Consider the following 16,250-nt stretch of genomic DNA (forward strand, 5'->3'; position numbering starts at 1 on the left):
TAATATAAATTCAAAGTAAAGGAGCGGAGGGGAGAGCAAGAGAACCGGATAGAACAGCTAGATCCGGCCCGCGGGCCTTAGTTTGCCCAAGGCTGGTCTAGACAGTGGCTTCCTTGGTGGGCTCAGGCAGCCCCTAGAGCTGCAAAGTGAAGTTCAAGAGTGTGGGGCTAACGCCAGAACTCAGAGCTCTGACCTCCTGTCTTCCCTCACCTGCAGGTGATGTGCTATGCTCTCTGTGCTACCTGGTCTGTCACTGTGGGTCATGCCACCTCTTTCCCTCCCAGCGCTCCAGTGAGGACCCCACGTAAAGATGGGAATGAGGTGACCCAGTTTTCCTCTCTGGACCTTGAGTTCACAGGCCCTGCAGTGACCCTAGATGTTTAGCAGTGGGGTTAGGAGTGAGGTTTTGAATCAGGCTTTTCTGGGACCATATCTTGACCTTGCTGTCTATTAACCTCATGCACATAGGAACTTTGCTTACCTTTTAATCCCTCAATTTCCTGTCCTCAACATGAGGGTAACAGCACCATCTCATAAGGTTATGAAGGTTTAAGAGGAATATCAATACAGCAGGTAAGGTGATGCCTGGCACAGGTAAGGACTTATTAACCGCTGGAGAGAGTTTTTGTTAGAGGTCAGGACAAACCTGTGGAAGGACTGGGTGATGAGTAAACAGACCATGCTGCCTTTCAGAGTCCCATCCTTTTTATGTTCAGAAACCCAGTTTTCTCTACCACAATTCCTGTCCCATTATGACAACATCCCACTGTGTTTCCCAACCCATCCCCAGGTTAAGTGAGGGACAGAAGAAAGCTCTCGGTGTTGTCCTTTGGGAGTTGCCTGGAATTTTACTGGGACATGCTGAACACATACTCCTAGGTGTGTCACACTCACCTGAGTGGGGCAATGGTCCAGGAAGTAGACAGAAAACATGACTCCAGGGCTCCCAGATCCTGGGATGAGCCAGACGGAGTCTTATAAAAGGATCCAGTCTTCGCTCAAATGCATAGCACACTCATCCTTCTCCTCAGTGATACCTCGTCAGCTCCGGTAAGTATGCACCTGACTCTTTGCCAGGGGTAAGAGGGGGTGCTCAGGGCCCAGGGTGTTCTGTTGTCTGCAGGAGTAGGGAAAGCAGTGATGGGAGAGGATTCAGGAGCCTGGCTCCAGATGTAATGGGGCTCTGCCTGTAATGGGGCTGTGTGACTTCATCCCACTGGGGTCCTGAGGTCCTCATCTATAAGATGACTGCACCGATGCTCCCATTGCTCTGTTGGCTCCTCTGTGACAACTCTTTGGAAATATCCCCGGTGGGAGCTGAGGACACGACCCTCCCTCTCCTCCTTGTCTTCTTTTCTCTCTGGATTCACCTGACTGTCAGGCCCCGGTTTGGTGAGGACCCACTGTGCATCCCAACCTCTGGGGAGAGTGGGTGTCTCTACCAAAGTCTTGAAGTTTCTCCTAAACCCAGGCCAGCAATGCCCACTCACCTTGCCCTGGTGAGAAGACCTGCCACTACATGGATCAGAGACCCATCAACTAAGGTTTTGGACCTCGTCCCCAGCTGAAGGAGTGACTGGTGACCTTCTGTGCACAGGGCTCAGCTCTGGCCTTGGCCAAGTTGACAGAAGGCTTTGGGTGGTTCCACTTAGGGACATAGCAGCAAGGATCTTTTCCCGGATCAGAAGACAATGGTAGTTTTTGTTAGATGCCCACATGTGTGATCCATGCACATTTCTTGGGTGCTTTGGAAAGTCTGGGATGTGAGGGCTGCACTGTCCCATTTCTCTGCTTGGGATCCAGACTATTGGTGGAGGTACCGGCTTTGGGAAGTCAGACCTCTTTACTTAAGTGTGATTCCACCCAAGTGTCTAAAACGGAGGCAGGTATTTCTATTTATTTCAAATATGATGCCAATACTGTTCTGCAGTCCCCTTTTCCCACTGGTGGGGATGGTCCAGGAAAACCTCTGCTGGAGCTCAGGACAGGGCTGTATTTCTCTGTTCACACTCACCATCCTACTCATGGGGGAAGGATAACAAAGGTCTCTGTCTTTCTCTCTGGCAGCTTCCTTGAAAACCAAGATGAGCCAAAATCAAGTTGAGAAGTCCACGATGGACTTGATCTCCCTGTTCCACAAATACACCAAACCTGATGACAAGATTGACAAGCGGGGCCTGCTGAAGATGCTGAAGGAGAATTTCCCTATATTCCTCAAGGCCTGTGTAAGTCTGGGTGACTTCTCAAGGTCCTGGCATGGCAGAGGACACTTTGCTGTGGGACCTTGGACAAGTCAACCCCATTCTCTGATCCTCCATATTCTCATCTGCAAAAAGGCTTAAGAGGACTCTCCTGGCTTATTATCAGGATGAAAGAGATGATACAGGTGGCCAAGTGTAAAGGCATCTGGAGATCAAGGGTGGTTATGAGGTGGTCAAATAGGAGAGTGAAGAATGGGTCCCCTCCCACTTGTCACTCTCCATCCAGGAGACTGAAGCCCATAGGCTCAGGCTCTGCCTCTAGAAGCCTCCATTAGGTTCTCTGAGATCCAAGGGAAGGCGATAGAGATTCCATGGCTGATAAAATTTAACACCTTTCATTACAATGAAAAGCTCATTCGTAGACCTGATTTAGTCTGACAGTTAGAATATTCTGAACTGATTACAGAAAGAGAGGCTACTAGGTGACACAGAGAGTAGGTGAGCAAAAGAGGGCACTGAGCATGGAAGATTCGGGAAGGCAGATAGGAGATAGGAGAGGAGGGTTAGGAATGAAGAGACAAGGGGTAGGGCCTATCTTTAGTTTCTGGATTAAACTTAGGTAGATGGGGTCCTGAAAGTGGGTGTGGGTCTAAATACCACCCACCCACCAGCTCATTGATCAGAGCCTCACCACTACTAGGGTCTCTCATTCACGTTGACACTTGGGCCAAGGAATCTCCCTCAGTGACTTGCAGGGTAATGCTAACGTCCTCCTCATCCCCAGGTACCCTCCACTGACTCACACCAGCTACACCTGTGCGACCCCAGGTCTTCTCTCCCGCTCTCTGCCTCCTTCTCCTCCTATTCCACCCAGAACTCTTTTGGGATTGAATTTGTCTTGCGTCATGTCTTTCCCACAGGACAAAAAGGGCAACGATTTCTTGAATCATATCTTTGAGGACGAGGACAAGAATAAGGATAAGAAGATCGAGTTTTCCGAGTTCCTGTCGGTGTTGGGAGTCATAGCCACGGACTACCACAATCAGAGCCACGGAGCCCCGCTCTGTTCTGAGGGAGGACAGTGAGCCCAGCCCAGCCTGAGGCCTCCAGAAACCCCAAGAAACAATAAAGTGTCTCTTGCTCAGATATGGCCTGTTTCCTGCTTTTCTTTGGCTACTTATGCTGTCAGAACTGCCCCTTCTTGGTGAATGTAATTGTGGATTCTCCATGGGGGGATTACCCAGGAATGTGCCAGGAGGGTGCCCTCCCTTTGGCCTCCAGCACAACTGACCACCTCTCTCAGCAGGGCCTCTGTCTACCTCTGCCCTTGCTCCCTAGCGCAGCCAGCGTGCCGGGTCCCGGGGTCAGCAGTGCAGAGCATTCTGCTGGCCCCAGCCATGCTTTTCCTTCTCAAGCCGCGATCAGCATCTGGGGATCCAGGAACTGCAGGGAGCAGGAGCCGAGGGAGGTATGAACACGGTGCCTCATGCCCCTGCCCTCCTGCCCAGCACGACCCCAGGGACATAGGGGAGATGGCACCACTGAAATAGGCATTGGGTGGAGGGCTTTGGGGGCACATGTCACTGTGCATGGGACACTCAGCAGTGCCCAGAGGACTGGATCCCTTGTCCTGTGTCCTGGGCTTCTGGGCTGTGCCTGTCCCTGTGTGTGTTGTGTGTGTGTGTGTGTGTGTGTGTGTGTGTGTGTGTGTGTGTGTGTTTTAGCCTGTGTGAGTGTCCCTGTGGAGGTGAGAGAGCCTGTCTGCTGAGCTGATCCTCACAATGGTTTGCTCAATGCTGGGAGCTGGGTGTCTGGGGAAAGCACAGAGCGACGGGTGTTCCAGGCGTGAGGAGTAAAACTAGTGCTGGAGTCCAGAGAGTGTCTGGGCAGCAAGTGAGAAGCGAAGATTGAAGAGGAGCGGGGAGGAGAGGGCACGAGGGAGGAGTGGAGAGCTCATGCTGAGTCATCAGTGACAGTCCACTCCGCTAGCCGTGGAAAGAGACGTGCCATTACCCACAGGCTCTTTCAGGCCAGGCAAGGAGGTAGAGGCCGAGCATTTGGAAAGAAGCAAGACACAGGGGCTGTCTGAGCAAGCGCTGGCTCTCCCACAGATGGGGCCTCTCCATGGTGCCAGGAGGCCAGTCAGCACTCACCTGTACATCCAGGCCACCTCTAGACACGTCCCTGCTGCTTCAGTAGCTCCCCTCCTTGAGGATCCCATCATCCAGCTGGGTCACTCCCTACCTCCTACTCACAGTCTCCTGCTAACCCCTCAATCAGGCCACATTCTTCAGGGAGAAATTAGGCAACTGCCTCCAAAATCTCCTTCTGTCCCACCTGCAGGAATCTCGGTGGGTGAGTCATTTGTCCATGTGGATGACTCCTTCCTCAGCTCCCTAATACTCAGGTATATTTCTCCCGACAGAAGGCATAACTGCGCAGACACCTGAAGGCAGAAAGTGTCTGGACAGAGAGGAGCTTAGAAAGGAGGTGGGTGTGGCTGGAGGGAGCCTGGGAGGAGATAGGGGAGCGAGGGAGGAGGACCGGTCCAGGGCCTGGTGCAGGGGCAACTGTATTAGTGATCTATTGCCATGTGACAACGTTACCCATCACTTAGCGACAATCAGGAAACACTTACTATCTCACAGTTTCTTAGATGGGGAATCCCGCATGGCTCAGCTGAGTACCTCTGCCACCGATTCTCAGGAGGTTGGGGCGGAATCTCAACTGAGGCGGGATCTGTTTCACTCAGGATCTGAGCTCATTTGGGGAGTCTTGGCAGGATTCAGCTTGGATTGAAGGCTTGACTTCCCCTCGGTGCTAGGCCCTGTGGGTCTCTTCAGACAGCAACTCACAGCACAGAGGCTGAGTCCCCAGAATGAGGGACCTGAGAGAGAGAGACAGAGAGAACCCAGATCAGAGTGAGCAAGTGGTTAGGCACTGATATTTTATAATCAAATCTTGGAAGTGACCTTGGATCACTTTGCTGTCTCCTCGGGAGTCACTAATGGAGTCCACACTTAAGGGAAGGGCACCATCCACATCACAGGAGGATGTGTCCACCAGGAGGTGTGAGTCGTGGGGAGCCATCGGGGGGAGAAGTGGACGGTTCTGAAAGGCCCATGCTCTGCCCAGAATCACAGAGACAGCGGTGTCCTCACAGTTGGGGTCCTGGCTGCACCCAGGCTTTCTCGGGGGCTCTGGAAAAGACTGTGTTGATGGAACCATGCACAGCCATGGAGATGGCACAGGGAAGAGGGTGAGCATTTGGCAGTCCTTGGCTGAGGAGAGGCCCCGTCAGGGAATATGGGGTGCATTCCTCTCCACAGCCACCAGGGTGGAGGGAGCTGGGGACTCCTTTATGCTTATGCCTTTTTGAATCTCACTCTAAATTGGATGATTGCGGCCCATGGTGAGGTGGAGACTGGCCAAGGTACATGGCAGGCAGAGTCCAGAGGTCAGGAGTATTGTGACCTTCCAGGCGAAGGCTCCAACCTGTCCCATAGGGTTGGTTTAAAAATTAGAAATCCTAACATATTGGAAGCTCTTGCCTATTTCTGCCTGTGTGAGGACTGTTTTTCTTTTCTTTCTGGGATCCAGTAAGTGAGCACTGACATGTGTGTGAGTGTACACACACACACACACACACACTCTAGATCAGGGGTGGGGAATGTCCGGCCAGAGGGCCGTATAAGGCCCACAAAATCACTTGGTCTGGCCCTGCCAAGGCATTAGGGGTGAGTTAATTAAATGTTTGACCAAATACAGCAGGCTAATTTTTAAGGTGACAATTTTGTACGGCCCTTGAATGGTGTTATAACTACCCAGATGGCCCGTGGCAGGAGAAAGGTTCCTCATCCCTGCTTTAGATGTAAGGACTATGGGAGGGACACTAAGAAGAGCCAACATAGAGGAGGTGACAAGAGAAAGCAAAAACAGGTAGGAGGCACTTCTTACACATGACAGCACTCCTCCAACTTTATAGCTGCTATCCCACATGTGCCTGGACCTTATTTCCAAGACGTACGTGCTGCACAATCCACTGTGCATGCTGGAGACAGACAGGCCCTGTCAGGCATGGTGGCTTGTCCAGGATCAAGAAGAAGAAAGAATGAGGGGCTGAATCTGAACCCAGGTCTATCTCCTCAAATCTGGGACTCTGGCTGCACCCAGACCTTCCAGGGGGCTGTAGAGAAACACGTGTTGGTGTCGTTGGGACAGATATGTATTCCATAGAGAAGGGGTGTGAGCAGTCAGCAACCCTGAGGACAGTTGGATATCTGTTATTTGAGGAGGGGACTCAGGGAAGGGGATCACAGGAAGTGAGGTCACTTCCCTAAAGAACTTAGAACCCCCGTAACCAGGCAGCCACATTCTAGCGAGAGCCCAACAGCCAGTTCACTTGGCAAGAGACACTTGATAGTTTAAGATGTCCTCTTGCTGGTTCTCCAGTTCTTGGGGCTCTTGCTTCCGGAGACCCCACAGTGGGAGTTTTTCCAAACTCTGGAGACATTGGTTTAACCCTCATCCCCGGCGTCTCTGGCCATTCTCCAGGAGGTCCCCTCAGGTAACACAAGGCAGCCTGTCAGCCCAGTTGAGGCCGGGCCACCTCTGGGAGCCGTCCCTGGGCAGCCCCATCCCCTCCTCTCATGTCGGGGAAGAGGGACCTGAAGGGAGGACCCCTGGGCAGGAACAGGTTGCTGGGCGGGGCATATCCTAGTGAAGCTGTCATGATCACAGCCAGCACAGGGCTGGCAGGGTGGAGAGGGCTTTCTGAGGGGCCTTTCATCTGTGCCAATGAGAACCCTCGGCCCTCAGGCTGTCACGTCTTTTCTGTCCTTCGTGGAGGTGTGAGTAAAATGTGGTGTGTGTGTCCGGAGTGGAAAGAACCACAGGGTCTGTGAAGCACAGACCGGGCTCTGAGGCTTTCTGCCTGGCGGCTGGGCACTGTCTTTGCAGAGCTCCCCACAGGAGGTCAGACAGGAGGTCAGACAGGAGCTGACTGATGGGGTTCTCCAGCAGGAGGCACAGGGGCCCCACGCTGCCGAAGGAGTGCAGCTCGGTCTCAAGGTGAGTGCAGAGGCCCCAGTAGTCAAAGGGGCCCGGGTTCCAGAAGCCACCCTGCTACTCCCCTGAGCTCCTTCCTAGAGTCCTGCTCCCAAAGGAATCTGGGTTTCCCTCTTCTCCCCCAACCCACCCTCACTGTCCAGCCCCTCCTGGCCAGGAGCAAAGTCACTGCATATTTGTAGGACTATCAGAGAGGAGGCTTTTGTATCATTTCACCGCATGTTCAGTCAAGAGGATTTTTTCATTTTTCTACAGATTTTCCTGTTTTAACACCCATCCCCAAGTTTGGCCTGACAATCCTTGCATGCCTCTGCCAGTCTTACCCATCATCATGATTAATGAGGTTGCTTTTCCCCAAAAGGACACGGGGCTCAGGGTACCATGTCTTGTTGCTTTGCCACTTTCTGCCCCGGAGGAATATATCCCGGTGGCCCCTCCAGGCCCCTCCAGGTCAGGAGCTGGGGTCTCCCAGGGCTGTATATCATACCCCGAGGGGGACCAGTTGCCATGGCGATCTAGTCCTCCACTGCTGTGGGGTCTGAAGTGATCCCCTCTGTTGCCATGTCAATGATGCTGCCCTGAACATCTCACATGCCCTAATCTCCTGACCCCTCCCACCCCATGAAAAACCTCTGTGTTCTCATCTGAGCACGGGATGCTTTGTCAGAAATCCCAGGGATGACACTGTTAATACAGGGACGTGCTGTCCATCCTCAGCTAGCAAAATAGGACCCAAGTTACTAATGTGTTTCATCATTCCCCTCCTCCAATTCTACTTTGTTGTTGTTAATACTCACCTGAGGATACTTTTTTCATTGCTTTTCAGAGAGAGTGGAAGAGAGGAAGGGTGGGGGAGAGACAGAGAGAGAGGGGGGGGGGGAGAGAGAGAGAGAGAAACAATGATGTGAGACACTTCATTGTTGCTTCCCACATATGCCCTGACTGACAGGGGGCACGGGGAGCAAACTCGCAACCCAGGAGCTGCCCTTGAGCAAAATCGAACTGAGAGCTTTCAGTGGGGGTGGGGTGGGGGCACTCTAACCACTGAGCTACCGGCCAGGGGCAATTCTACTTTTCATGCCAAGAACCTTTTCTCTCCTGCAAGCATTGGTGTCCCCCGTCTTGCCACCAGTCCCTGAGGGCTTGGGGGTTCGGTCTGAGCTGCAGCTGCCAACCCACCTGTTGGTCCGTGATGCTGTTTTGACTGCATGTCCCTCCTCTGTCTGACCCCAGGGGCAAGAAGCATCACCCGGGAACACAAATAAACTCTGTATGGTGCAGACCGCCCGGGCACACCGGCTATTCAAGCTGGTGGAGCACCTGGTGCCTGCCTTCCTGGGCAGGGACCCCACCTTCGTCCCCACCTTTCTCTGGAACTACAGAACTTTTGCCACCACCCAGCAGGTGTTGGACCTACTATTGACAAGGTGAGCACCTGCCCCTCCACAGCACAGTGGTCATCCGGGCACTTGCTAGCTGTGAGTCTTCAGAAGGTCACTGCATCTCCTTGAGTCTGTGTGCTCCTCTGAACAGCGGGGTGAACCCAGCAGCAAACTCATAGGATAATTAGAGAAACTTGGTGGGGTCCTCCCTATAACATGCTCTCTAGGTGCCTGGCCACTGGAGAGGTCTGCGGGGGGGTAGAGTGGGGGGGGCGGGCGGTGGTTGTGCTAATTGGTCATTTTCTCTTCCTCATGACCAAGCCTCTGCCTCATCCCTCACTTTCCTCGGGGCCTTGGGCTGAGCTGTTTTCTCATTTGAAAAGGAGCTTGGAGATTTCATTAGGGTTCTCTGTCCTGGGTGAAGCCAGAGCAGGAATCCCAGGGGGGAGCAGCAGGCTAACTGAGATACCTGTGATGGGGCTCGTTCATTCGGCAGGTGCAGGCATGTTCTAGACACTGATCATAATCCAGTGCACAGAGCAGACCCCAACCCTGCTTTCCAGAGCTTCCTTGTAGTAGGGAGTGAGACAGTCACACTAGACTTCACAGGCAGGTAGCGTCCACAGGGCAGTCGATGTGACGTCCTCCTGGCCTCCTCTAGGTATGGCTGCATCTTCCCGTATGCTGAAGAGGATGGTGGGCCTGTGGACCAGCAGAAAAAGTGAGTGGGCTTTGGATCAGAACCGTGAGGGGAGTATAGGGACTACGAATTGGAGGTGCTGGCAGAACCCTGCATCCCATACACCGTAGGATTTCTGCAAGAGGGCCCAGGTCTGAGGACTTTACCTAGAAAAAAGGGGAAGGAGTCCTAGAGAGCTTCGGATGTGGATTTGGGTGGTAGGAGAGCATTGGGAGGTTAGTGGACAGAGTTAGCCCCTCAGAAAATCCATCCCCATCCCCTCCCCACGCAGCCCTGCATCCTCTTCCCCACCCTGGGACCTGGAACAGGGGATGCGGGGCGCATCCTGCTCACTAATCTGGCAGAACCTCCACAGTGGGTGCTTGGCTGGTGCTCCCCGCCCTGTGGGAGTTGAGTGTCAGTGGGAGGAGAAGACGCACACGGGGCACCTAGTTGAGTGCAGCATGAAGGTGCAGGAGTTAAGTTTGAGGTGCTAGGACATCTCTAAGAGGCCAGGGCTGGAAAGAGAGACCTGTTGTTCTCCTATTGATCAGATATTTATGGAGCCCCTACTGTGTGCCAATGAGGGCAATGAACAGAGCAGACACCACCCTTTTCTGCCCTCCTGGAGTTGCCATTCCGGCGGGAAGGGGGCAGGGACACTGTCAGGCTTCCCTGAAGAAGGGGCAGGTAGTCTCACTATTGATCCAGAGCTCTCAGTTACAAAGGCTTCAGCCAGCCCCTCCTTGGTGGCCAGGTGTACCTCTGCCAGATGGAAGGGGGGCAGGAGCAGGAAGCACAGGACCCCAGGCTCCCACAGGGATACTCTGGAGGTGAGTGTGGAAGGAAAGGCCAGGCCTCAGACTCTGTGGCCCATGTCTCTCCCCAGGGCCATCATCTCCATCCTTGGCATGTGGCTGGACCAGTACCCTCAGGATTTTTTCCAGCCCCCAGAATTTCCCTGCCTGGTGATGCTGCTGGCCTACCTAGACCTCAATTTTCCAGGCTCAGACCTGGAGCGCCAGGCCCAGCTGCTCCTTTCAGAGCTGGAGCACCGTGAGCCCACAGAGGCAGAGGCAGAGGGTGAGGAGGACTCGGGGTGGGTGATGTGGGCGTGGGGGGAGGAGATGGGGCTCAGCCACACAGAGAAGAGCTTTTAGAGGCCAGGGGCAGAGCCGGCTCAGATCACTATCCCCATGGCCTGCAGTCCGGGAGGACTTCCTGGGGTGGGCTCTTGAACGGGGACTCCATCGATGGATAGGAGAGGTTTTCTGTCTCTAGAAGGCACATCGAGGCAGTCATGGTGATAACATGTTCTCTTCTGGGGTCTACAGAACCAGCTCCAGAGCAAGAGCAGAAAAGACCTCAAGAGGCAACGTCGACTCCAGCGGCCTCCCCAGAGCCAGAGCAGGCTCCGGGCACAGCCTTCACTGACCTCCAAGAGGCAGAGGAACCACCTGCAGCTTGTGGGCAACTCGCCTCAGCTCCTGCAAGGCCTGTGGTCCCCGGTCCTGGGCCGCAGCGTGTGTCAGCTGCCACGGCAGAGAGGGCTTCCCCTTGCTGCTCACCCCTTTAATTGCAGTTTTTACATTTTTTGTGTTTATATTAGATATACTTAAAATTTTACTGTAGTTTCTGTAATATTCAGTTAAAATAAAATGTATTTCAAATAGAATATAATAAAATGTTAATAAAATAAAATTATATTTAATAAAATCTAATAAGAAATGTCAGTGTTAAGAAAGGATTAACCTTGAATCGTATGAACCTAACGTAATTTAAATGGCTACTGGTAATGGATTAAAGAGCAAGTGTTGATATATGCAAGTAAATGATCACTATGCACTCGTTAAAAATCAGGCGGCATTGACTTAGTGTGTGAGCAGATGTCCAGAGTACAGTATTAATGAAAAGACTAGTGACAGCACAGTTGTAAGGAGATCATCAGTGTATTGGGATGGTGTGTGTGTGTGTGGGGGGAGGGGGTTGTTTTTGTCCCAGATTGAAAAAAGGCAGGGTGAAGGGGGTACAATATGAAACCTCTACCCCCAACAAGCTCTGTGTCAAAAAGGAATTATTTTTAAGTGATAAATTATTATCTAGCAATTGTCCAAGGTCATATTGGCACACCAAGTTCCTTAATTAGGTGGCTTCTAGGTTGTTTTTTTTAAAAAAATATTTTTATTGATTTCAGAGAGGAAGGGAGATGGAGAGAGAGAAACATCAATGATGAGAGAGAATCATTCATTGGCTGCCTCCTGCATGCTCCCCACTGGGGTTCAAGCCTGCAACCCAGGCATATGCCCTGACCGGAATCAAACCATGACCCTCTAGTTCAGAGATCCTCAAACTTTTTAAGCAGGGGGCCAGTTCACTGTCCCTCAGACCGTTGGAGGGCCGGACTATAGTTTAAAAAAAAAACTATGAACAAATTCCTATGTGCATTGCGGGCCCAGGATGAGTCGGCTGCTAAGCAGGACAGTCAGTGGCACCTGGCGGGCCGGATAAATGTCCTCGGCGGGCTGCATGTGGCCCGCGGGCCATAGTTTGAGGACCCCTGCAGTTCATAGGTAGACACTCAAACACTGAGCCAACACGGTTGCTAGGCTTTTATTTTCCCTATATGGCTATAGACATTGCTGTGGTAAATACCTACTTAATTGCTTTTTTACCAGATTTATTGCTGTTTAATTACTTTCTTGGGATAAATTCCCAGGGAAATGATGGCTGAATCTAAGATATTCAATAAATTCTCTGTGACTCCAGCTTGGCATTGCAAATTGTTGGCAATGGACGTGTTCTCAGGGGAACCCCTGAACCTTCCCTCTGCCCCTCTTAGACACGTGAGCCATTTTTATTTTATTTTAGTGTATTGCTGAACCACTTATTTGCCGAGGAAATCATTATGTTGGGTAGATGAAGGCTCACCCTGTAAACTGGAAGAAGTTTGGCTTCAGTATTTACCTGTTTCTCTCAAACCTTCAGGGATGTGGAGGCTTAATCTCTGGTTCAATAACCTGCCCTTTGGCGCCCCCTTCTGGGAGATCCACTCACCCACTGCGTGCCCCGCCCAGCGGAGATGCAAGGCAGGGATAGAAGGGCTGGCTGGCTGGCAGAAAGCTGGAGATGGGGGAAGGAGTTCACCTGCCACTCAAAGGCCCAGGTGGTAGCTGTATGGAGGCCAACCAGGCCTTTGACCGTGTGGTTCCCTCCGTCTGGAGTGCTGGTCCTCCATGCTTCTCCTCGCAACAGCATCTTTTCTTCAGTCCCACCTAAAATGTTGCCTCCTGAGGAAGTCTTCCTCAATTCTGCAGGGAGACAGTGTCCCTTCCTGGGTGCCCAGGGTGCCCCATTTGTGCCACTAAATTAGCAGTGTTCACAGTGTGTGACTGTCCCCTCCGCTTGTTCCCGCCCTGTGAGCTGGCCGCGTGTCCTACTCATATTGCCTGGAGAGTCCTGGCACACGGCAGGGCCTCGAGAAATATTTGTCGGATGAGTGAATGTCCTTCATGACTGTGTCCTACCACTAACTGAGGTAGGACATGCAAGGGAGGTGTACTGGAGTTGTGTGTGTAGCCCCACCCAAGCCCTGGAGCTGGGAGGATGAGCTGGGAGGCAGGGAGATGGATACCTTGTGACCTTGTGTGGGTCTGAGATGCTTCAGATCAGGCTCCGAGGGAAGGTGGGTCCCTGAAACTGGCTGAGTTAATCTTAGGGAGCAAGTGCGTGTGATGTCATCTCAGGAAGGCAATGAAGCTCCGCTGTGCTGCCAAAGGACCTGTGAGGCATCACAACACTGGCTGCCATCATTGGAGGCACCGAGGATGGGCAGGGAGGGGCCCTGAGACAAGGCAGGCAGGAAGCAAAGGGCAGAGGATGCTTGGGCGGGCCCAGAGGAGGTGCTGCTCTCTCTTCCCAGATTCTCCACTGTCCCCAGCTGCTCCACCTCCACATCTCTGGAGTTGGCCCTTGTCCCGCTGCCATCAGAGGGGCCCCGCAGCCATGACGGACACGCCAGTCGAGGAATCCCTCTTCCAAATCATCCACAGCTACCACCAGTACGCGGCCCGGGAGGGGGATGTGGAGACCCTGTCCCTGGAGGAGCTGAAGGCCCTGCTCATGGACAACGTGCCCCGCTTCATGGAGAGCCTGGTGCGTGGGGCCTGGGGCAGGTGGGGTGCAGTGGAAGGTGGGTTGTGGGGTTTGAAGTGAGGGTTTTATACAGGGAGCATCTCCCAGAAGCATTGGAACTTAGGGGAGGGGAGTGCTGAGGCAGGATCAGCGGCCACAGGGAGGATGGCCGTGGTGGCTTTTCCTCCTGAAACTCCCTGCCTGGCCCCACTCCAGCCCAAGCATCGCTAACCCCTGAAACTCCATCCTAACCCCAAAGCCGTGTGTTGCTCTGCTTGTTTCGCTTCCCCTGAGAACAGGTCCTAAACCCTCCCTCTGCCCCTAGGCCCTGCCCCACCTGCCCCTCGAGTCCAGCCCCTTCTCCTGGGGTCTAGCACAGCCTCCTCCTACCCACCCCCATGCTGGGGAGGATAGCCGGGCTAAAGGGAAGCCAGGAGGGACTAGGTGTGGGCAGGTAGGAAACGGAGCTTCCCCTCCCCCTCTTGTCCCAGGCCGAGTCTCAGACCAGCCTAGGGGCCCAGCCCCGAATCTAGGCTGCTCAGCCACCCTGCTCAGGCCTGGAATCTTCTCTGCCATCAGGACCAGCCATGTGATTACCCGGCTCCCTGGCGACTGCAAGGCCAACCCGAGTGTCTGCCCTCGGTGCCCGCGGTGCTTTGCCCCCGGGGTGACCCAAGGCTGCTGTATCCAGGACAGGCACCCCTAGTCCCTGCAGGTCTCCCTTGCCTCCCTTTGGGGACCATCAGAGGAGAGTCTTGTCCTGGGCTTATTGGATCTCAGCCACCAGGTCACAGAGGGGGGACTGGGTGGCTGTGATTAGTCCCCTGTTTCTAGGGAAACCTTGTCACCTGGGCACGGGGCCCACAGGACAGGCACCTGGGCACAGGGCGGATGGCAGCCTGGCCAGGGGGGCTGAGGGAAGCCTGGGAGAGCTGCCCCGGGCAGGAGGCCTGTGCGCTGTCGGGTCAGCCAGCTCTGTGGCGGGGCTCCCTCACCTTCGCCTGTCCTGTCCCCTCATGCACTCTGACCGTTGACCTCCTCCCTGCTGTCCCTTCCACCTCGAATGCTCCTTTGCTCTCCTAGGCCACCCCCAGGCCTTAGCCCTCAGGGCCACTGCTCTGGGACCTCCGGACCGTCCCAGGGCCCATGGCGTTGGCCTTCCCCCCGTTCCGCACTTTCCTGAGGACACGGGCCAGTTGCCATGAACAATCCTGGGCAGATGGCACCCCCTGCGGAAATCTGACCCACTGGGTGCGGACCCTGCAATGGTGCTAGAGATGCAGACCTGAGGGGCAGGTGGGCGGTGCCTCGGGCAACTCCGGGTGTGCAGCCCCGGGCTGGGCGGCCCCTGCAGGGTGTTTGTTCAGCTGGGAAGACAGACTTAAAGGCCACCAGCCGAGGGCCAGGCGCTCAGCCCTGCTCAGCCACTAGCCGGTCAGCCAGCAAGCGGCGCCCAGGCTGCACCGTCTGTCTGCCCCATGCGGCCCAGGTCCAGGTGCCCGGCCCCCCTGCGCCCCTTCTGCCTGATTCTGCCGCACAGTGTCCTGGCCTCCGAGTGAGTGAGGAGCTGTTCCTGCGAGCCCCCAGCAGGCAGGGCCACACTGTTTCCCCACGCCGTTTCTTCACCAGCGGGCGGTGGAGCCTGCCCCTCTGCCAGGGCCCAGGGCCTGGGTGCTGGCTGACCCTCTGCCCCCTCCTCAGGGCCGGAAGAAGCCGTACTTCATCACCGAGCTGTTCCGGGCAGCGGACAAGGACAAGGACAACCAGATCTGCTTTGACGAGTTCCTGTACGTCCTGGGCAGGCTGCTGAGGGACTACCACCTGCAGTACCACCGGCAGCTGTGCGCCCGCTACTGCGCCCAGCACAGCCTCTACTAGAGGAGCAGGGCAGCCCCCCCCCCGCCCCCCGCCCCAGGCCTGCCCGAGGAGCCACGTGGCCCAGCCGGGGTGGCCGAGTGGAGCTCTGCCACGCATGCCTGTGTGGCCCAATGTGTGTGCGCACGCATGTGCATGGGTGTGTAAGGACACCTGGGAGGGAAGAGAATAAAGCAACTTCACAGCAGTTCCTGGTGTCGCTCTCTTCATGGTTAGGGCGTCAGTGATGGGTCCAGCAGGGGAGGTTTGGATCCCCCAAATAGGGGGTCATCTATTTTGGGTGAGAGAGAGATCCCCTGCCTCCAGGAGCCCTGTCTGAGGGGGGAGGCAGCCCCTGCTCTCAGCCTCTGAGAGAGAGGAGTCTTCTCTTTAGGAAGCTGACCCTCTGACAGGAGATGCTGATCACTCCTTCACGGCACCTACATGGTGGGACGGGACAGGAGGGCAGAGGCACTCGACATGGACCCTGGTTTGAAGGTCTCTCGTCTCTGGATGAGAGCCCCAAGGATCAGTGTGCAAAGGGAGCGCCTGGGAAGGGCCAGGACGGGCAGGAAGATGATGCTGGCAATTATCTGAGGTGGTGGGGTGAGGGCCAGTCTGGGAGGTAGACTGTGAGGTGGGTTTTGCAGCTGAGTCAGAGACGGGGACCAGGGCAGAGCCAACAATCCAGCCTGTTAGGGGGAAGAGCGATGAGTGGCACTTGGGTGACTGTCAATCAGGGAAGTCTTCCTGGAGGAAAGAGGGCTGGGTCTGGTTTTACTAATAAAACATGATGATAGCCGTGGTGTTACTCCAGCTCAGGGCTACTTGTGACTCAGGGATCCAAGTCCTCCCTGGCCCCTGACCCCTCCCAGCTGAGACCTCCCTTGTCCTGTCTGTGTTGTCTGTGTTTCTTTCTCTCCCTGGGAGCTCAGG

General features: G+C 54.5%; 2 protein-coding genes across 2 annotated transcripts; both read left to right on the forward strand.

The window, feature by feature from the left end:
- Positions 1-2,084: 2,084 nt before the first annotated feature.
- On the forward strand, positions 2,085-3,286 carry LOC308237766 (protein S100-A7-like; the record flags this gene model as incomplete). Its single annotated transcript, XM_080648844.1, has 2 exons — positions 2,085-2,225; positions 3,122-3,286. 2 exons carry the CDS (start codon positions 2,085-2,087, stop codon positions 3,284-3,286), a joined length of 306 nt encoding a protein of 101 aa, XP_080504970.1.
- A 10,045-nt stretch (positions 3,287-13,331) lies between these two features.
- Positions 13,332-15,338, forward strand: LOC308237391 (protein S100-A15A; the record flags this gene model as incomplete). Its single annotated transcript, XM_080648048.1, has 2 exons — positions 13,332-13,481; positions 15,162-15,338. 2 exons carry the CDS (start codon positions 13,332-13,334, stop codon positions 15,336-15,338), a joined length of 327 nt encoding a protein of 108 aa, XP_080504174.1.
- Between the last annotated feature and the right edge of the window lie 912 nt (positions 15,339-16,250).

This window comes from Plecotus auritus (assembly GCF_963455305.1).
Source record: "Plecotus auritus genome assembly, chromosome: 12".
Taxonomy (NCBI): Eukaryota; Metazoa; Chordata; class Mammalia; order Chiroptera; family Vespertilionidae; genus Plecotus; species Plecotus auritus.